The sequence below is a fragment of the Ambystoma mexicanum genome, chromosome 14, assembly GCF_040938575.1.
Source record: "Ambystoma mexicanum isolate Mex_15411 chromosome 14, UKY_AmexF1_1, whole genome shotgun sequence".
Classification (NCBI taxonomy): Eukaryota; Metazoa; Chordata; class Amphibia; order Caudata; family Ambystomatidae; genus Ambystoma; species Ambystoma mexicanum.
In genome coordinates this window covers 142,208,091-142,224,961 of record NC_090940.1, presented here as the reverse complement: position 1 = coordinate 142,224,961, position 16,871 = coordinate 142,208,091, and the positions used below count along the sequence as shown (strand labels likewise).

At 48.2% G+C, this 16,871-nt stretch overlaps 1 protein-coding gene across 1 annotated transcript in view; it reads right to left on the bottom strand.

Annotated features, from left to right (window-relative positions):
* The window catches only part of CRIP2 (cysteine rich protein 2), a 384,169-nt gene that overhangs the window by 140,599 nt on the left and 226,699 nt on the right, over positions 1–16,871 (bottom strand). The window contains exon 3 of the mRNA XM_069638742.1: positions 428–485. Coding sequence (XP_069494843.1) covers positions 428–485 — 58 coding nt within the window. The remainder of the gene's footprint in view (positions 1–427; positions 486–16,871) is intronic.

The following is a 16,871-nucleotide window of genomic DNA, read 5'->3' as shown; positions in this document are numbered from 1 at the left end:
ACACTGCTTTTAAGGGGACAGTGGCGACACTTGCAATGCTTTTAAGAGAGTGGCAGCACTTCTCTACAGATGTCTAAGCTTTTACGGAGAAAGAAGCAGTTCTCTGTAGCTTACATTCCTTTTAATGGCACAGGAGCAACACTTCTCTGGCGACTGCAATGCTTTTAACATGGCATTAGCAACACTGTCCGCACACTACAATGCTTTTAACACAGTAGGGGCAGCACGTGCAATGCCTTTAATGGGACAGGAGCATCTGTCATTCCTTATACTGGGGTATGGTGGGGAGGGGACGAGGTTGAATACTAGCACTTCCATGCAGGCATTCATTACATTTAGTGTAGGAGTACCGGCACCTGCCATCACACAGAACAATAAAAAGGCTGCTTCAAGGTAAAAATGTAAAAAGCAGTGCATGCGACTGTACCTTTGGGTCCAAACAGGGTGGCGTAGCAGGGCTTGTGACAGTACGGCTTCCCGTCATGCTGCAAATGCACAAATACAAAATATGAGCCTGTTATAAAAAGCACAAAAAGGCATATGCAAGTATTGGGCATGACACTGACAGGCTATCAAGGATTTCCAGGCATATGCAAGTCTTGGGCATGACACTGACAGGCTATCAAGGATTTCCAGGCATATGCAAGTCCTGGGCATGACACTGACAGGCTATCAAGGATTTCCAGGCATATGCAAATCTTACAGGCAATCAAGGATTTCCAGGCATATGCAAGTCTTGGGCCTGACACTGACAGGCTATCAATGATTTCCAGGCATATGCAAGTCTTGGGCATGACACTGACAGGCTATCAAGGATTTCCAGGCATATGCAAGTCTTGGGCCTGACACTGACCAGCTATCAATGATTTCCAGGCATATGCAAGTCTTGGGCATGACACTGACAGGCTATCAAGGATTTCCAGGCATATGCAAGTCTTGGGCATGACACTGACAGGCTATCAATGATTTCCAGGCATATGCAAGTCTTGGGCATGACACTGACAGGCTATCAAGGATTTCCAGGCATATGCAAGTCTTGGGCATGACACTGACAGGCTAGGGCATGACACTGACAGGCTATCAAGGATTTCCAGGCATATGCAAGTCCTGGGCATGACACTGTCAGGCCATCAAGGATTTCCAGGCATATGCAAGTCCTGGGCATGACACTGACAGGTTATCAAGGATTTGCAGGCATATGCAAGTCTTGGGCATGACACTGACAGGCTATCAAGGATTTCCAGGCATATACAACTCTTGGGCATGACACTGACAGGCTATCAAGGATTTCCAGGCATATGCAGGCCTTGGGCATGACACCGACAGGCCATTAAGGATTTCCAGGCATATGCAGGCCTTGGGCATGGCACTGACAGGCTATCAATGATTTCCAGGCATATGAAAGTCTTGGGCCTGACACTGACAGGCTATCAATGATTTCCAGGCATATGCAAGTCCTGGGCATGACACTGACAGGCTATCAAGGATTTGCAGGCATATTCCAGCCCACCCTTTGAATCACACCGCTAGCATCATTCGAAGGCCAGTCTGGGGTCATGCTCGATATGGGGTCGCTTTACAGAAACTGTGCATTGGTGCAAGTGTACGCGGTCAAAAATGGCAATTGTGCAGAAAACATGTTCTTTCAATTAAGTGTTTGCTCGGCATCACCCCATAATTTTGCGGCAAACAATGCCTGACAGGGGAGTAGCTAGGTCTGGAAAAGACCCGGGGCTAAGCTGATGTCGGAGCTGTTGGGACTGGGGGCCAAACTCTGTCAGCTTTTAAAGGATCGGGGTACATCACTTCCGTTATTAAGTACACGTCAATCATTTTAGTCAGAAACAAATGCCAGAGTAAGTTTTGGGCAAAATGGTGAGAACACCAATCCGTTTCTGACAGATAGAGGAGGGAGGCAGGGCTGTTTTCTGTTTTCAATATATATTCATCAAGCATCTGCCATCCAAACCCTCGCCTGTGATGCACCAGTTATAAATGGAGTCCAAATTCCCATATTGTTATATGGGGGCGACATGGCTCTTATTTCAAAACACCCTCGGCATAAAAAAGCAGATTCGGGCATTACCGCATTTTAGTAGCAGCTTTAAGTTTAGAATTAACCTGCAACAAAAATGGCAATGGTATGCCAACATCCCAAAGCTAAGAAAGTGAAACCAATGTTTACCTTGAATGGCAAGACTATAGGCCTTCCAACTATTTGGGGATTCATTTATCGAAGAGTGGGAAGATCACATGAAGTCTATAGTGAAAGCACGCCACGACAAAAAGCAGGGATGACCCTGCAACTGTGAGTACACATGGTGGGTTGCCATTCTAGCAGAAGTGGAGGGATGCAAGGCTGCATCACGCTACAGCAACACATGGCACAGAAGTGTGGCATTATACTGCACCCGGAAGGTTGGGACTAGCAGAAAGAAAATGTATTAAGAAACTCGTAGCAATCCAGACATCCACTCCCTCAATCCCTGCCTATTCCGTTAGCAATCCAGACATCCACTCCCCCAATCCCTGCCTATTCCGTTAGCAATCCAGACATCCACTCCCTCAATCCATGCCCATTCCGTTAGCAATCCAGACATCCACTCCCCCAATCCCTGCCTATTCCGTTAGCAATCCAGACATCCACTCCCTCAATCCCTGCCTATTCCGTTAGCAATCCAGACATCCACTCCCCCAATCCCTGCCTATTCAGTTAGCAATCCAGACATCCACTCCCTCAATCCCTGCCTATTCCGTTAGCAATCCAGACATCCACTCCCCCAATCCCTGCCTATTCCGTTAGCAATCCAGACATCCACTCCCTCAATCCATGCCCATTCCGTTAGCAATCCAGACATCCACTCCCTCAATCCCTGCCTATTCCGTTAGCAATCCAGACATCCAGTCCCCCGATCCCCGCCTATTCCGTTCACAATCCAAACATCCACTCCCTCAATCCCTGCCTATTCCGTTAGCAATCCAGACATCCAGTCCCCCAATCCCCGCCTATTCCGTTCACAATCCAAACATCCACTCCCTCAATCCCTGCCTATTCCGTTAGCAATCCAGACATCCACTCCCTCAATCCCTGCCTATTCCGTTAGCAATCCAGACATGCACTCCCTCAATCCCTGCCTATTCCGTTAGCAATCCAGACATCCACTCCCTCAATCCCTGCCTATTCCGTTAGCAATCCAGACATCCACTCCCCCAAACCCTGCCTATTCCGTTAGCAATCCAGACATCCACTCCCTCAATCCATGCCTATTCCGTTAGCAATCCAGACATCCTCTCCCTCAATCCCTGCCTATTCCGTTAGCAATCCAGACATCCACTCCCTCAATCCCTTCCTATTCCGTTAGCAATCGAGACATCCACTCCCTCAATCCCTGCCTATTCCGTTAGCAATCCAGACATGCACTCCCTCAATCCCTGCCTATTCCGTTAGCAATCCAGACATCCAGTCCCCCGATCCCCGCCTATTCCGTTCACAATCCAAACATCCACTCCCTCAATCCCTGCCTATTCCGTTAGCAATCCAGACATCCAGTCCCCCAATCCCCGCCTATTCCGTTCACAATCCAAACATCCACTCCCTCAATCCCTGCCTATTCCGTTAGCAATCCAGACATCCACTCCCTCAATCCCTGCCTATTCCGTTAGCAATCCAGACATGCACTCCCTCAATCCCTGCCTATTCCGTTAGCAATCCAGACATCCACTCCCTCAATCCCTGCCTATTCCGTTAGCAATCCAGACATCCACTCCCCCAAACCCTGCCTATTCCGTTAGCAATCCAGACATCCACTCCCTCAATCCATGCCTATTCCGTTAGCAATCCAGACATCCACTCCCCCAAACCCTGCCTATTCCGTTAGCAATCGAGACATCCACTCCCTCAATCCCTGCCTATTCCGTTAGCAATCCAGACATGCACTCCCTCAATCCCTGCCTATTCCGTTAGCAATCCAGACATGCACTCCCTCAATCCCTGCCTATTCCGTTAGCAATCCAGACATGCACTCCCTCAATCCCTGCCTATTCCGTTAGCAATCCAGACATCCACTCCCTGCCTATTCCGTTAGCAATCCAGACATCCACTCCCTCAATCCCTTCCTATTCAGTTAGCAATCCAGACATGCACTCCCTCAATCCCTGCCTATTCCGTTAGCAATCCAGACATGCACTCCCTCAATCCCTGCCTATTGCGTTAGCAATCCAGACATCCACTCCCTCAATCCCTGCCTATTCCGTTAGCAATCCAGACATCCACTCCCCTAATCCCTGCCTATTCCGTTAGCAATCCAGACATCCACTCCCTCAATCCCTTCCTATTCAGTTAGCAATCGAGACATCCACTCCCTCAATCCCTGCCTATTCCGTTAGCAATCCAGACATCCACTCCCTCAATCCCTGCCTATTCCGTTAGCAATCCAGACATCCACTCCCTCAATCCCTTCCTATTCAGTTAGCAATCCAGACATGCACTCCCTCAATCCCTGCCTATTCCGTTAGCAATCCAGACATGCACTCCCTCAATCCCTGCCTATTGCGTTAGCAATCCAGACATGCACTCCCTCAATCCCTGCCTATTCCGTTAGCAATCCAGACATGCACTCCCTCAATCCCTGCCTATTGCGTTAGCAATCCAGACATCCACTCCCTCAATCCCTGCCTATTCCGTTAGCAATCCAGACATCTACTCCCTCAATCCCTGCCTATTCCGTTAGCAATCCAGACATCCACTCCCTCAATCCCTGCCTGTTCCGTTAGCAATCCAGACATGCACTCCCTCAATCCCTGCCTGTTCCGTTAGCAATCCAGACATCCACTCCCTCAATCCCTGCCTGTTCCGTTAGCAATCCAGACATCCACTCCCTCAATCCCTGCCTATTCCGTTAGCAATCGAGACATCCACTCCCTCAATCCCTGCCTATTCAGTTAGCAATCCAGACATGCACTCCCTCAATCCCTGCCTATTCCGTTAGCAATCCAGACATCCACTCCCTCAATCCCTGCCTATTCCGTTAGCAATCCAGACATGCACTCCCTCAATCCCTGCCTATTCCGTTAGCAATCCAGACATCCACTCCCTCAATCCCTTCCTATTCCGTTAGCAATCGAGACATCCACTCCCTCAATCCCTGCCTATTTCGAAGTGACTATCTGGTGATATTTTATGAGGTAATTATAAAACCCCTCCTTTTTGGATCCTTCTGAACACAAGTGTTGAATTGTCTTTAGAAAAAAAAAATATTTTGGTCAATAGCCTACGATTTATTAGGGAGTAATTGGAAATTGGTGACATTTATTCCACATCGCTTAACAGATCTAGAGGTCCTTCATTTGTGAAATGAGGCCGACACCGTTGCAGGTAAAACCAAAGAAACTGTTCAGCAATTGGGCACGTAGCCATTTCCTAAACCCCGGGGATCCAGATGTCCGGGCGCTACGGCATACTTCTGTTGGGGGTCCTTACGCGTGAATGGGACCATGAGAATTCAGAGTGCTGCCCAAAATAGAAGCACATTGTTGAAACAGTTGGCCGTTTTATGTTGCTATACCCTCTACATTCTTCTGTAAAGGAAGAACACATTAAACAGTATATAAGGGCAGATGGGTTCAGGAAGATGGAGGATGCATTGAGTTTTTAAAAGCATTTAATTCAAAAGAAACATTGTCTCAGTTAATGATTTGCATACTGCATTTTTACTAAGAAATTTGGTTTTAATTCAATAATGCCGAGGCGGTCTTTTAATGTTTTTATAATAGGATATATACTCGGGAAAGTATGTCTGCAACCTTGCTGCATTATATACAAGTAGGAAAATCCATTTGAGCCCCTAGTGGCCATCGCTGGAAGTCCACCTTCAGTTCTGAGCTACTCGCACCATATAGCCCAATTTGGGAGTGAATGTTTACATCCTCTGACCTCAGAAATTAAAATAAAAGGTTCTAGAAAGACATTTGGATAGGAGTTTCCATTCATGGGGCTAATCATCACTAGGAATTCATTTTGCTAAACATTTTGGGGGTGCTTCTGAAAAATGATGGCATAATGAGCATCACTCCAGGTCGGCTGGTCTGGTAAAAAAGTGCTGGTATTCATGTAGAAAGGTTCGAAAGTGGCCTAGAAGTGGGTGATACAGCAAGTGAGGAACAGGTGCAGCAGCTCCCGCACACCTATCCAGCCTACAATGACGCACAGATGCCCAGCTCGCGTGCCCAACATCTCCTATGGATGGCGAGGGGGCTAGGAGTTCCAACCCCACAGCCCTGCCCTGTCAGCATACAGCTTCTCCTTATCAATTGGGATAGGCTGGCTCGAATACACAGACTACTGGATAGCCTGGCATTACTTAGGCCTATTTACGAGGTGAGGTGCCATGTCTGCACCAGCGTGGATGGCATTATCTCTGTCCTCATGCCTGCTGCTACAATACTGCTGAGCTAGAAAAACAAGCGCAGGGCACAAACCGCAGTGCAGCTGCTGCCACCTCTGCACCCAAGCCCCAGAATTTAGCTTGTACATTCCCTAATATGATTGGGCACCCCAACACCCTCCTTACACAAAAAGTACACTTTCAGGCCAAAATATATGCAAATATACACTGAAATACATTACATGTTCATTGTGGATATTTCGAAACTCTGACTGGACTGTGGTTTTTCAATGTGTTGATGAGCCCAGCCCTACCGATGGATATTTTCCCCCCCATCTCTAGAAGCCACTGGCCCTGCGTCATTGCAGTACAATGGCTTCTGGGAAAATCTGAACCAATTGATGGATCATGGTTCATCCTCTTATTGTTTAGAAAAGGCACTGGGCTCAGCTGGCGGCACCTTTAGCGATGGCTGCCCAGCGGAACAAATAATGCCGTCAGGCGAGATAACCGCCAATAGTGAAAATAGAGAATGGGATGGGCACGCAATAAGTGTGCTTTTCTTACTTTATTAAAACATTTTTTTTTAAAGCCCATGGAAAAGGCTGAGACACATGAAAGTCCTTATATACTAAAGGTGTTAACACCCCGTTTGAAGGGCGTGAATGGTCGCTAGGGCCTTGGAACAGGAAATGAACGCCATTAGCACCCCGGTTTAACAAAACGGCAAGCTGCAAGCTGGGGTGCTAAGAAAAAAAAAGTAATCAAATAAAAAAAATAATTAAAAATAAAGGTTTTTCATTGTGAACAGGACCCCGCGCGCGTCCTGTTCAATGAGTTAAAATCCTTTGCCAAGATGCCCTCCATGGAAACAGAAGGCGGGGCTCCGTATGGAGACCTGCCTTTCCATGGTGGCCAGCCGGGTCGCAGAGGATGGCAGGGCAGCAGTGGCACTGACCGCCGCCGATGCAAAAAGGTTAATAGGTGACGAGGGGAGTTGGGATTTGGTGAAAAAAAGAAAAATATATTTTTTTAAAAAGGTAAGGGATGGGAAAAGATGGAAGGCCCGCGGCAGGGGAGGCAGCCTGCGGTTCAGTGGAACACGGGCTGAGATTGGAGATTTGAGCCCGCGTTCTGCAGAACCTGACTGGCTGCGCCCCCCGCCTTGAGTGCTAATATTATTAATGACCTTTGTTGTGAAAGGAAAGAAAGTTCGTGAATAAAGACTGATATGTCTGAAACCGGTTGGTCATGGTGGAATAACGAGTTTGTCGAGTTGGAGACACCAATAGTACATTATTTCCGTTTTAAGAATAGTTGTGCATGAACTACTATATTAACGAAGTAAAGAAGGAAGCTATCACACCATTTTTTAAATGGTTTACTCTTTTCCACCTTGTTTATATGCTTTTGTTACCGATCTTTTCCTAGTGTTAACAGAAAATCTCTGGGATCATATATTTATGCTGAACTATTTTGACTGTTTGCTTATAGAAGAATAAAAGCAAGAGGCACAGCTCCACCTCACTGATGAGGCCCAACAAGGCCGAAACACGTGTCTGGGGTTGCTGTGGGTACTCTTGTTCAGTGGAGAATTGCCTTGCATTTCGGTGCTGGCCTGCCCCTGGGCAGGACAAAGACTGATATGTGGGGATATTTCTTTTCTGTGAAAGGGACAGTGAGCGAAAGACTTGGTTGAGACTGTCCCGGGGGCCACCCACCCAAGAACAGGTCAATGGTCTGTGTTCGTGCTGGTAGAGAGACTCCCAGAACCCCCTCTGTTTTATATACTGTAACTAGGCATACCTTAGTGTTTAATGTCCCTCTTCGATACATAGTGAAGCGCAACCCAAGCACGTATTTCGTAAGTCGCCTGCACTTACTCACTAAAAAACAAACTGATTGGAAAAGTCTAGGCGACGTAAGACCAGCCCCGATCCCGTACTCTGCAGATTGGCAGTTATTGCCGCTCACTCACCCAAGCCTTCCTTTTTCTGGCCTGTCAAAGCAGATAAGGAAAGCTGGGGCTGATCTTGGCCCATGGTGTCATCCCTTTATCAGCTACTGTGCGTGATTAGAGTTGTCACAGAATACAAGACCCAGGTGGCCACCATGGGCAGTGATGACGTAGGCATATATTGGTTTAATCGGCCTTCTCCATAGACGGTCCCAATGATCACAAGCCAAAGATAACACTTATCCACAAGCTTCCTGTGCCTTAGAGCTGTGCCGCTCCTGCACTTATGTACGTTCTGTCCCACAGCCATCATCCAAAATGTCTTCCCTATTGGCAATGGCCGCACCGAGGTCATCGACTGAACAAGCACACAGCCTCGCCCGCTAGAGAAGATTCGATGCAACCGACTCTGATTACAGGGTATCAATGCCTTCTTCGTGACCCCATTTAAACGCCACACGCCTCCTCAAACTACAATGGACCCAGCCTCTTAGTAAACGCATATTGTCTCTCAGAAATGATTTACCCCCCAATTGGACAGTCCTCTTTGGAAAAGACCAGCCTCCTAAAAAGATGGGTCTACAAGGACTTAAATAGGTTCACCTGATCAGGACGCCTTCATCTCTCTTCTGGGACTGGTTATGTCCACTGACTTCATAAGAGACCTAGATTCACTCTACTGGGATGGCTGCCTTAAAGATCCACCTTCGCCGGCGAGTCAGGAGGGGGAGAAGTAGCATGTGGTCAAAGTAAAGGACCCTCGCCGCTGTGAGGAACCTCGGGGTCCAGTGCTCCCATTGTGGCACCTTTTGCGAGAATCAGACCCCACTTAAACCTCGTTGTGTGCCTGGCTGTGATTCACTTGTGAACAGCCACAGAATCAAGGATCCGATTCGCGGGATTGAGATCATATCGATGCCAAGTGTGGTGTCCCGCAACACGTTGCAATGAAAGCAACACTGCATGCGAGGGGCGATGGAGGTTTGGCGTGCAAAGCAGTTTGAGCAGCGACAGCCCTCCAGTTCCCCGCCACTTGCGGACCCCCACTTGGCTTACATTAACGAGTCATGTAAATAGTTCAGGTGTGTATTCCTGAAATAAAGTGATGTTTACCTTCATTCAGTTTCTGGGATATCTGTGTTGGGATCCGTCTAAGATACAACACTCGGCCCCCCTCATAAACTAGGGTGATGCAGGAAATGCAAGGTGCGTGCTGCAAACCACCAGGAGCTGGCATAACAAGACGAGACATCACAAATGCACTGCTAGGGGCCACAGATACTTTATGGTGGAAGGGGCACAGGTTGATAGGGCACTCCGTCCTCAAGTGAATCAGAGTGGCATGCTGGCAAGTAGCTTGGAAATGGTTGTCTTCCACAAACAAATTAAGAGGATGAAGGCCATTTTTTTTTAAAGGGACCATGTCCCACAAAACTAATCCAAAGTGAAAGGGGTCGTCCTCAAGTAATCCTGATGCAGCATGGCCGCTTAGGAAAGGGTCATGCCCTGTGCACCTATTGGGTGGAAGAAGGGGCGTGAAGACCGGCCCATAGGGAAGGACCGTTTTCCTCCACCGCCCAGGCATAGAGAAGGGGGATCTGCTGACTTCTCTATGCTGGCTTGTTGCTCGAGTGGCAGAAAATAAATTCTGCGGGTGATGGGTCATGACTAAGGTCGTCAGACGTCAAGGTACCCTGCCTAGAGGAATCCCTGGTCATGGACGGGCATCTTCCTTGGTGCGCCCGCCTCCTGAGCTTTCATCTAATGCTGCACCGTGAATCTTGCTCAAACCTGGGCTTTTGGTGGACAGAAAGCTCAACCTTCTTGGATGCTCCACTTTTCATGTGAGGTGAAGATCTGCAAAGTCTGTCTGCCGGTGTGTGGGGTGAGGCATATGTGGGAAGCAAGAGGGCTAGTTTGCCCTGGTAGCACCCCGTGGCCATGGTAATGGCATAATTCCATGTAACTGAAAGACTGCTTTTGCAACCCAGGGCTCTCACTTAGCAAACGTGTGCCTGGGCAGAGATGTAGTCTTGCTTAAGCTGAACTGAACAATAACTAACACACTTGATAGCGATCATTTTTAACCGGAAAGCCAAAGACTGGAATATAGGTTCCTCCTGTTGTCATGAGGTCATCTGATCACCCTACCCCAGCCTCCCTGGACCATGGTGGGGAGTTGGATTCCTCAGCTAGAGTGGCAGTGCCCAGCCAAGAATAGGCAAAGTGACTTCAGGCTTCTTTGTGGGGGCACTATGGGAACCCTACAGGTGGTGCCTTAGACAGATGCCTACTCTCCTCAACCTGTCTTTCCATCGATGCCAAGAACATTCAGGACAACAGGTGGGGCAAAGCCCCTGGCACCCACTTAAAACCGATCGACTGCAAGGATATCTTGGCGGGAGTGAGCCAGTCAGGCTAGTTTTGCAGGTCATGCAATTGTCTCTATACCACAAGCATACTGGCCTCTCAGAAGCCACAGCGCACTGCTTAATGTGTGAGGGTGTTTGCAGGGCTCGGCCCCGGCACTTATTTCTGAGTCCCAGCACTTATTGTCTCAGGCTCAAGATTGATTATGAAGTAATGATCGCCAGAGCATCCATCAACCCCAAGGAGCAGGCGCGAGCTGTAGTCTTACCCCAAATGTGTCGACACTGTGTGGAGTGGCATCAATGGTGGGGAACTGCCCGCCCGCAGTGTCACAAGCGTGCTAGAACATATTTGGGCCCTGGCACTTATCTTCTTACAAATTAAGCACTGCAACAGTGTAAACCTTTCCCAATGTGCCAATCCCAGGCCCCTTCTCCCCTCTGCCCAGAAACTTCTGAAATGCAGAATCCGAGTGAGAAATACTGCATTCACTTGAGGGCTATGCAAGCCAAGGCAGGCGCCACACCCTGCAATACACGAATAAACACTCTATTGGCAAGCCCATCGTTACTCAAGGCTTGCCAACAAGTGATACTTTAATAGAAATAGGCTGATCCTGTCCAAGAAACTGTGCTGCTCAAAGTATAAACTGTGCACATATTTCCCAATTTAGCAAAGTAGCTTTTCTTGTCAACACCCCATACTCAAATGGCAAAGCAACCCCAATTAAGTCCCGGTCTGGCCACAACGTATGTTGCACCGCAGTCCTATTTGTCAAACACGAGGGAAGAGGGAGCCAGCTGTGTTACAGACAATACATGCAACTGTAAATAACTCATTTGCAAAGGAAAAGTGCACCAATGAAACGGAAAATAAAGGCATTTGGCGATTCTATGCAGCATGCAATATAATGAGACTATCATATGAACAGTTTCTTTGAGCAACATAGATTCTTCTATCACAGGCCAGCAGTGGACAGACACTGGTACGCCCGTCAGCAGGACATGGTGTGTGGTGGGCTGCAAAGTGGCAAAACATGGCAGCCATATTGAACCTGAACATTGTCAGCAAGTCCAATTGCTCTGTTTCTAAAGGAGAGCTCCCCTGTAAGCACTTTGCACTTTGGGCCATAGTTTCTCTACTGGTCTAGATCCAACATGTGTCCCCACCGGCTATTTAAAATCCACAAGGGGAGTGTCTGATCCCGTCTTGCACTTACCGTGCGTGTCAGGAGGGCCACTGACAAAGCCTCCCTGTTCACTGAAGAGGGGATCTAGTGCCTTCCATACCTACGAGTCCGCACCTCTATATTGGCAATGAGGATGGGTTGAGTGGTGTCTCACCTGGAAGTGTGGTTGTTGTTTGGTCCGTAGTTTCCTTTTGTAAAATTGTGTTGATGTTATAAAGGAGGGAGAGGTGTAGTAATCCGCATTAGCACCCAGCACGGGACAATCCGTTTGCAACAAGCGATAGGATTGGCCCTTGCCGGGTCGTTACCAGCCCGACAAAGCCTTTGTCGCTCCAGTGGCAGCCGCGTCCCTTTCCAGACTGGCCGCCATGGAAAGGGAGAAGGGACTACGTGTAGTCCCTTCACCACATTCCATGGCGGTTATCTTTTTTTTCCTTCTTTTTTTCAGTTGCTATACGCCAAAGTAGTTTTGCAACCAAATAAAAGACACTAGGAGTACCCCAGTCTAATGGGCCAAGGTACTAATAGCAATAAGACCATTACCACTTCAGGTATTGGCCCCCCTGCTTGGGCCTTATGCTTAAGTACAATGTATCTGCACTGCCAATGACTATGATGTCAGTGTGTTAGTGTGCGTTGTGTGTGTTAGTAGTGTGTGCGCGTGCGTGTGTGTGTGTGTGTGTGTGTGTGTGTGTGTGTGTGTGTGTGTGTGTGTGTGTGTGTGTGTGTGTGTGTGTGTGCGTGTGTGTGTTGTGCGTGTGTGTGTGTGTTAGTGTGTGTGTGTGTGTGTGTGTTAGTGTGTGTGGCCAGTGGTCTGTTACATGTTACCTGGAGCAACCGACCGTCTTAACCTACCTTCGACTTGCCTTGTGTGCCAGGAATTCCAGTAGCAATAAAGCCTTCCTGTACACCGAAGAGGGGTTCTAGTACCTTCCATACCTACACATCTTCACAGCGGCCCAATAGCAGGCTCGGTTAACGCCTAATCTGAATATCCGAAGAGGAGGAAGTCGGATTGTCTTGACGTGAAACCATCTCTCCTGGTGTTTATGTGTCTATTTCCCTGGTTTGTAATGCAGCAAGAGGGCCCATGGCGTGTCCTCTGCTGTCCTGATTGCCATGTGTGCACGTTCATGTAGCCCCCGCCCCTGCCCCTCCTGTCGCCGCCTTCTTCCTTCCGCATGTGGCACTTCCTTTCTCAGTCCCCCGGGAAACGACATGCAGCCTAGTGGTTCCTAAATATTTCTGGGTTTTAGATAAAATAGAAGAGCGAGTAAAGAGAACCATACCAATAACATCCATTGTCTTTCTTCCAGCAGTCTGAGGATATTGGATGTTTCTTTTTCGCCGTGACCTCTCGGATTAAGAATATCGAGGGGCATTTGTTCACCTCCTTCACGGGTGTGGTGCTTTCCCTCAAGTATCCAGATGGAAAATCGCCACCATCAGAACCACCACTCACAGACAATGTGGGTGCGTCACACCTTCTGAAGTCTGAGCGGTTCCTAGTGACCTTTACATAGTTGTCAGCATTTATCTTTAATCCTTGAATGGTGTCTACTGCTAGTGGCAGAGTTTCAATGTTCGGGACTAGATTTCCGATGCCCATGTTTCTTGACTAATGCAGTATCACCATGGGAGACAAGAGATATGAGCTGGTCTGGCGCGTCTTTGGCGATCTGCATAACGCGCCATTGTTTCTTCGGTGCGACTGCCGCACCTTTTGACGCTATCAAGATTTGGCAGAGGAGGCACTTGCTGTAACCTTGGCCTTGGCTTGCGCCCCAGTGTGAGATCATCTGGACAGAATCAAGAAGACACATACAATAATGTGCAAGAGTCTCAGAGTTTGATGCACAGGGCCTGGGCTAGTGGCATTCCACTTGTTCCAATCGGTTAGACAGCCCCGTAAGAGTTCCCAAAAATCATTCAGGCATCCCATTGGCTGCAGCGAGACAGGAGTGAAATTTTTGTGCGACACGCATGTGGAGCAAGAACCGTAACAATTGAGAACCATTAAATGGAGAACCATTGTCGGTTTTCATTGTAATGGGAGTGCCGCATTTACAGAATTACTCATCCAGGACCGGAAAAAAAGCGGATGGAGCTGTATAAACATTATGTTTTACCATTGCATACCTGGAGTACACATCCATAAGAACGAAGGTGGTCCTTTGGAGGCTCAGAGAAATCAGTAGCATCTACTGCCACAGCACCTCTGGGAGTGCAGACATCTTAAAGGCTCCAACCTGACCAGTTTGTGGGGGCAATGACATGAATGATATATGGTCTGCTCGGCCCCGGCATTCCGTGTGAAGCAGAATCCTGTCCGCAGATTCAGAACGGTCCCCCGAAGCACGTTTGAACGCTTGATGGTGTGGTGCTTCAGTGTCGTCACTTCCTGGTGAGTAGCGTCCCTGGCCCGGCGGCAAGCCCATGTGCTAGGAAGTGAGTGCATGCTTGCGCAGGTGAGGGATGTGAAACGCGTTGTTCTACTGGAGGCTGAGAGATGCAATCCAAGGGATTATGCCGCTTCCCGGTTTGTGGATGATTTTGAAGTTATATCCGAGATGTCTCCGGCCTTCCGTTTAATCCTAAATGGCATTTTGAGTTCTGGGATTTCTGTATATGGTGAGAGCTGTTTGACCGTCAGTCCCTACTGTGAATTTTTTTCACCTATAGGAACATATGAACGTGTTTGCATGCCCACACACCTGCTAAACGTCTGTGGCCCGGCTGGGAGTATAGAATTTCTACGTCAATCAGCTTCTTGCTGGAATATGAGACAACCTTCTCCTTTGATTCACAACCTGGCTTGTGCTGAGCTCAACAACCTCCCAACACTAAGCACAGCGAGAGGGGGCTGGAGCCGTCACAACAGCCTGAAGCTGGTCAGGATCAGGGTCAATGCCTTAGATAGAGAACGTGTTCCAAAGTATTTGAGATCCCTCGTGTTGAATTCCTGCTCTTCTTAATTGAGTGCCAGACCTGGTTGTTGGAGAACCCATCATACTTGGTCCAAAACCTTGTCCTGTTGATCTTGTGTGCAGCCAAAAACTAAGATGCTGTCGCCGTAATCAAAACATCCTTCGATATGTCGAAACATGACTTTTCCCAGTTCCGTTATACTTTGATGCCATTTTAATCTGCAGACCTGGGAAAAAAAGACTAAACTTCTTATATGTGCTACACTGATGACTTCTTGCCGCGCATTTGTCAATGTGTGGCCGTGCGGCTGGACGCTGCTTTGCTGGGTTCCATATTGTTTTATCAAAGTGAATTACTTTGAGGTAATTCACTTCAACAAAATAACTGTTTTCATTTAACGTGGGGCCTCCCCCATACCTCACCCATTCACCTGTGCGCCCCTGACCCCTTCTCACCCCCTACCCCCAATACACACATTTATTCCCCACAAAGTTCTTTTGTCGAACTGAATTACCACAATGTAATTCACTTTGATAAAACAACGGTCTACGCTTGCCCTTCTATATGCGTTTTCTGCTTAAGGTTCCGATCTTGCTACGGTTAAAAACAGTAAGAGAATCTCTGCGATTGAGACAGGTTCCTTCAACAGATTTGTGAGCAGACTTGTAGACCAGCACCCTTCAGTGATTCTCAGCCCGATTGCTTGCTCATTGTCATGGTTGTGCAAGTCAGAATGCACCACTTAGAAGCAAGAAACCACAGGTTTGAATCCCAGACTCATAATTAAAAACTGGTCCCCGGTATTAAGAGCGTAATAAAAGAACAATTATTATTATTAACCATGTCAAATGGCGGGGGCCACCTGAAAGCAGATGTGCCGTTCCGCACCTCCTGTGGCTCATCGTCGTCCCCCAACGACAGCCCCTCGGCGAGTCGTTCACTTGAAGGAGTGGTGAAATATCACATGCAGTTTAAATTCACGCCCTAAGGTTTGGGGCCCAGTCGCAGTGCAGTGATCAAGTAGAGAGATGGGGACAGAGCAGCAAATCGCTTCCTCACTGGCCAGCGGAAGGATGCCGATAGTGTGGGAGCATCCGGCACTCAAGAGTGCTTCAATGGGTCACCTGCAGGATAGCAGCAGAAATTTCAATGCAGGAGGTATGGGCCAGACCTTGCGCTCCCCAAAGAATCAGTGGATGCCTGGGAGATGGCAGATGCCCGAGTACTTGCCCGATGAGCGATTGTCTTGGTGTGCCAATGTTACTAATAGCAGTGGCTCTCTTCATGATGCTCAGTGACTGTTTTTCTGTGGTCTGTAAGACAGCAATAGGACACAGAGCTTCTCCCCTGCTGCCCTCATTCCTCTCAGCTCGCGCTCATGAGGCACCGCCCCTTCCGGTCACTTCCCTCCTCCTTCCGCACTTCGTGTTCCCGTCCCAAGACTCCCTGGGGAAATGACACGCTGCACGCTGGTTCCCACAGAGGAGCCCTCCGCAGACAATCGCTCGACTATCACAGCATTCCTGCAACCTTTGAAAAAGACACTAAAACACCAACGTCACTTCCGGTTCAGCGCCAGTCTTCGTCCTAGGCTGGACTCTAACACCCGAAAACCTGAGGCCGACGACGTCGTAGCTCTCAACCATTTGTTTTGCAAAGGCGGGTGAAATCACCCGATTTTGTTTTTGGCGGGTGAGACGCCCATTGGAATGAATGGGCGTGCAGGAGGCTTGGCCGGCGAGTCAACCCTTTGCAAGGCGGGTGACACCCGCCAAAAGCGTGTAAGTTGAGAGCTACATGTGTATAGAAAAGAACTCGTTTTTCAAGAAAAATGAACCTAGTTTAATTTGTGTAGATGAGATATTTAATAAAAAAACATTGATCACAATCCAAATATTTACAAAAGGAAAATCTCAGCCCCTCATTAAAGTATGGGTTGATTTTTAATGGGTAAAAAGGTATCATCAGCGGCAATTACTGCCACTGCCGGAGGTATTTGCAAACATCTGGCCAGTTACAGGATTAATGCTCGCCCAGTGGTACG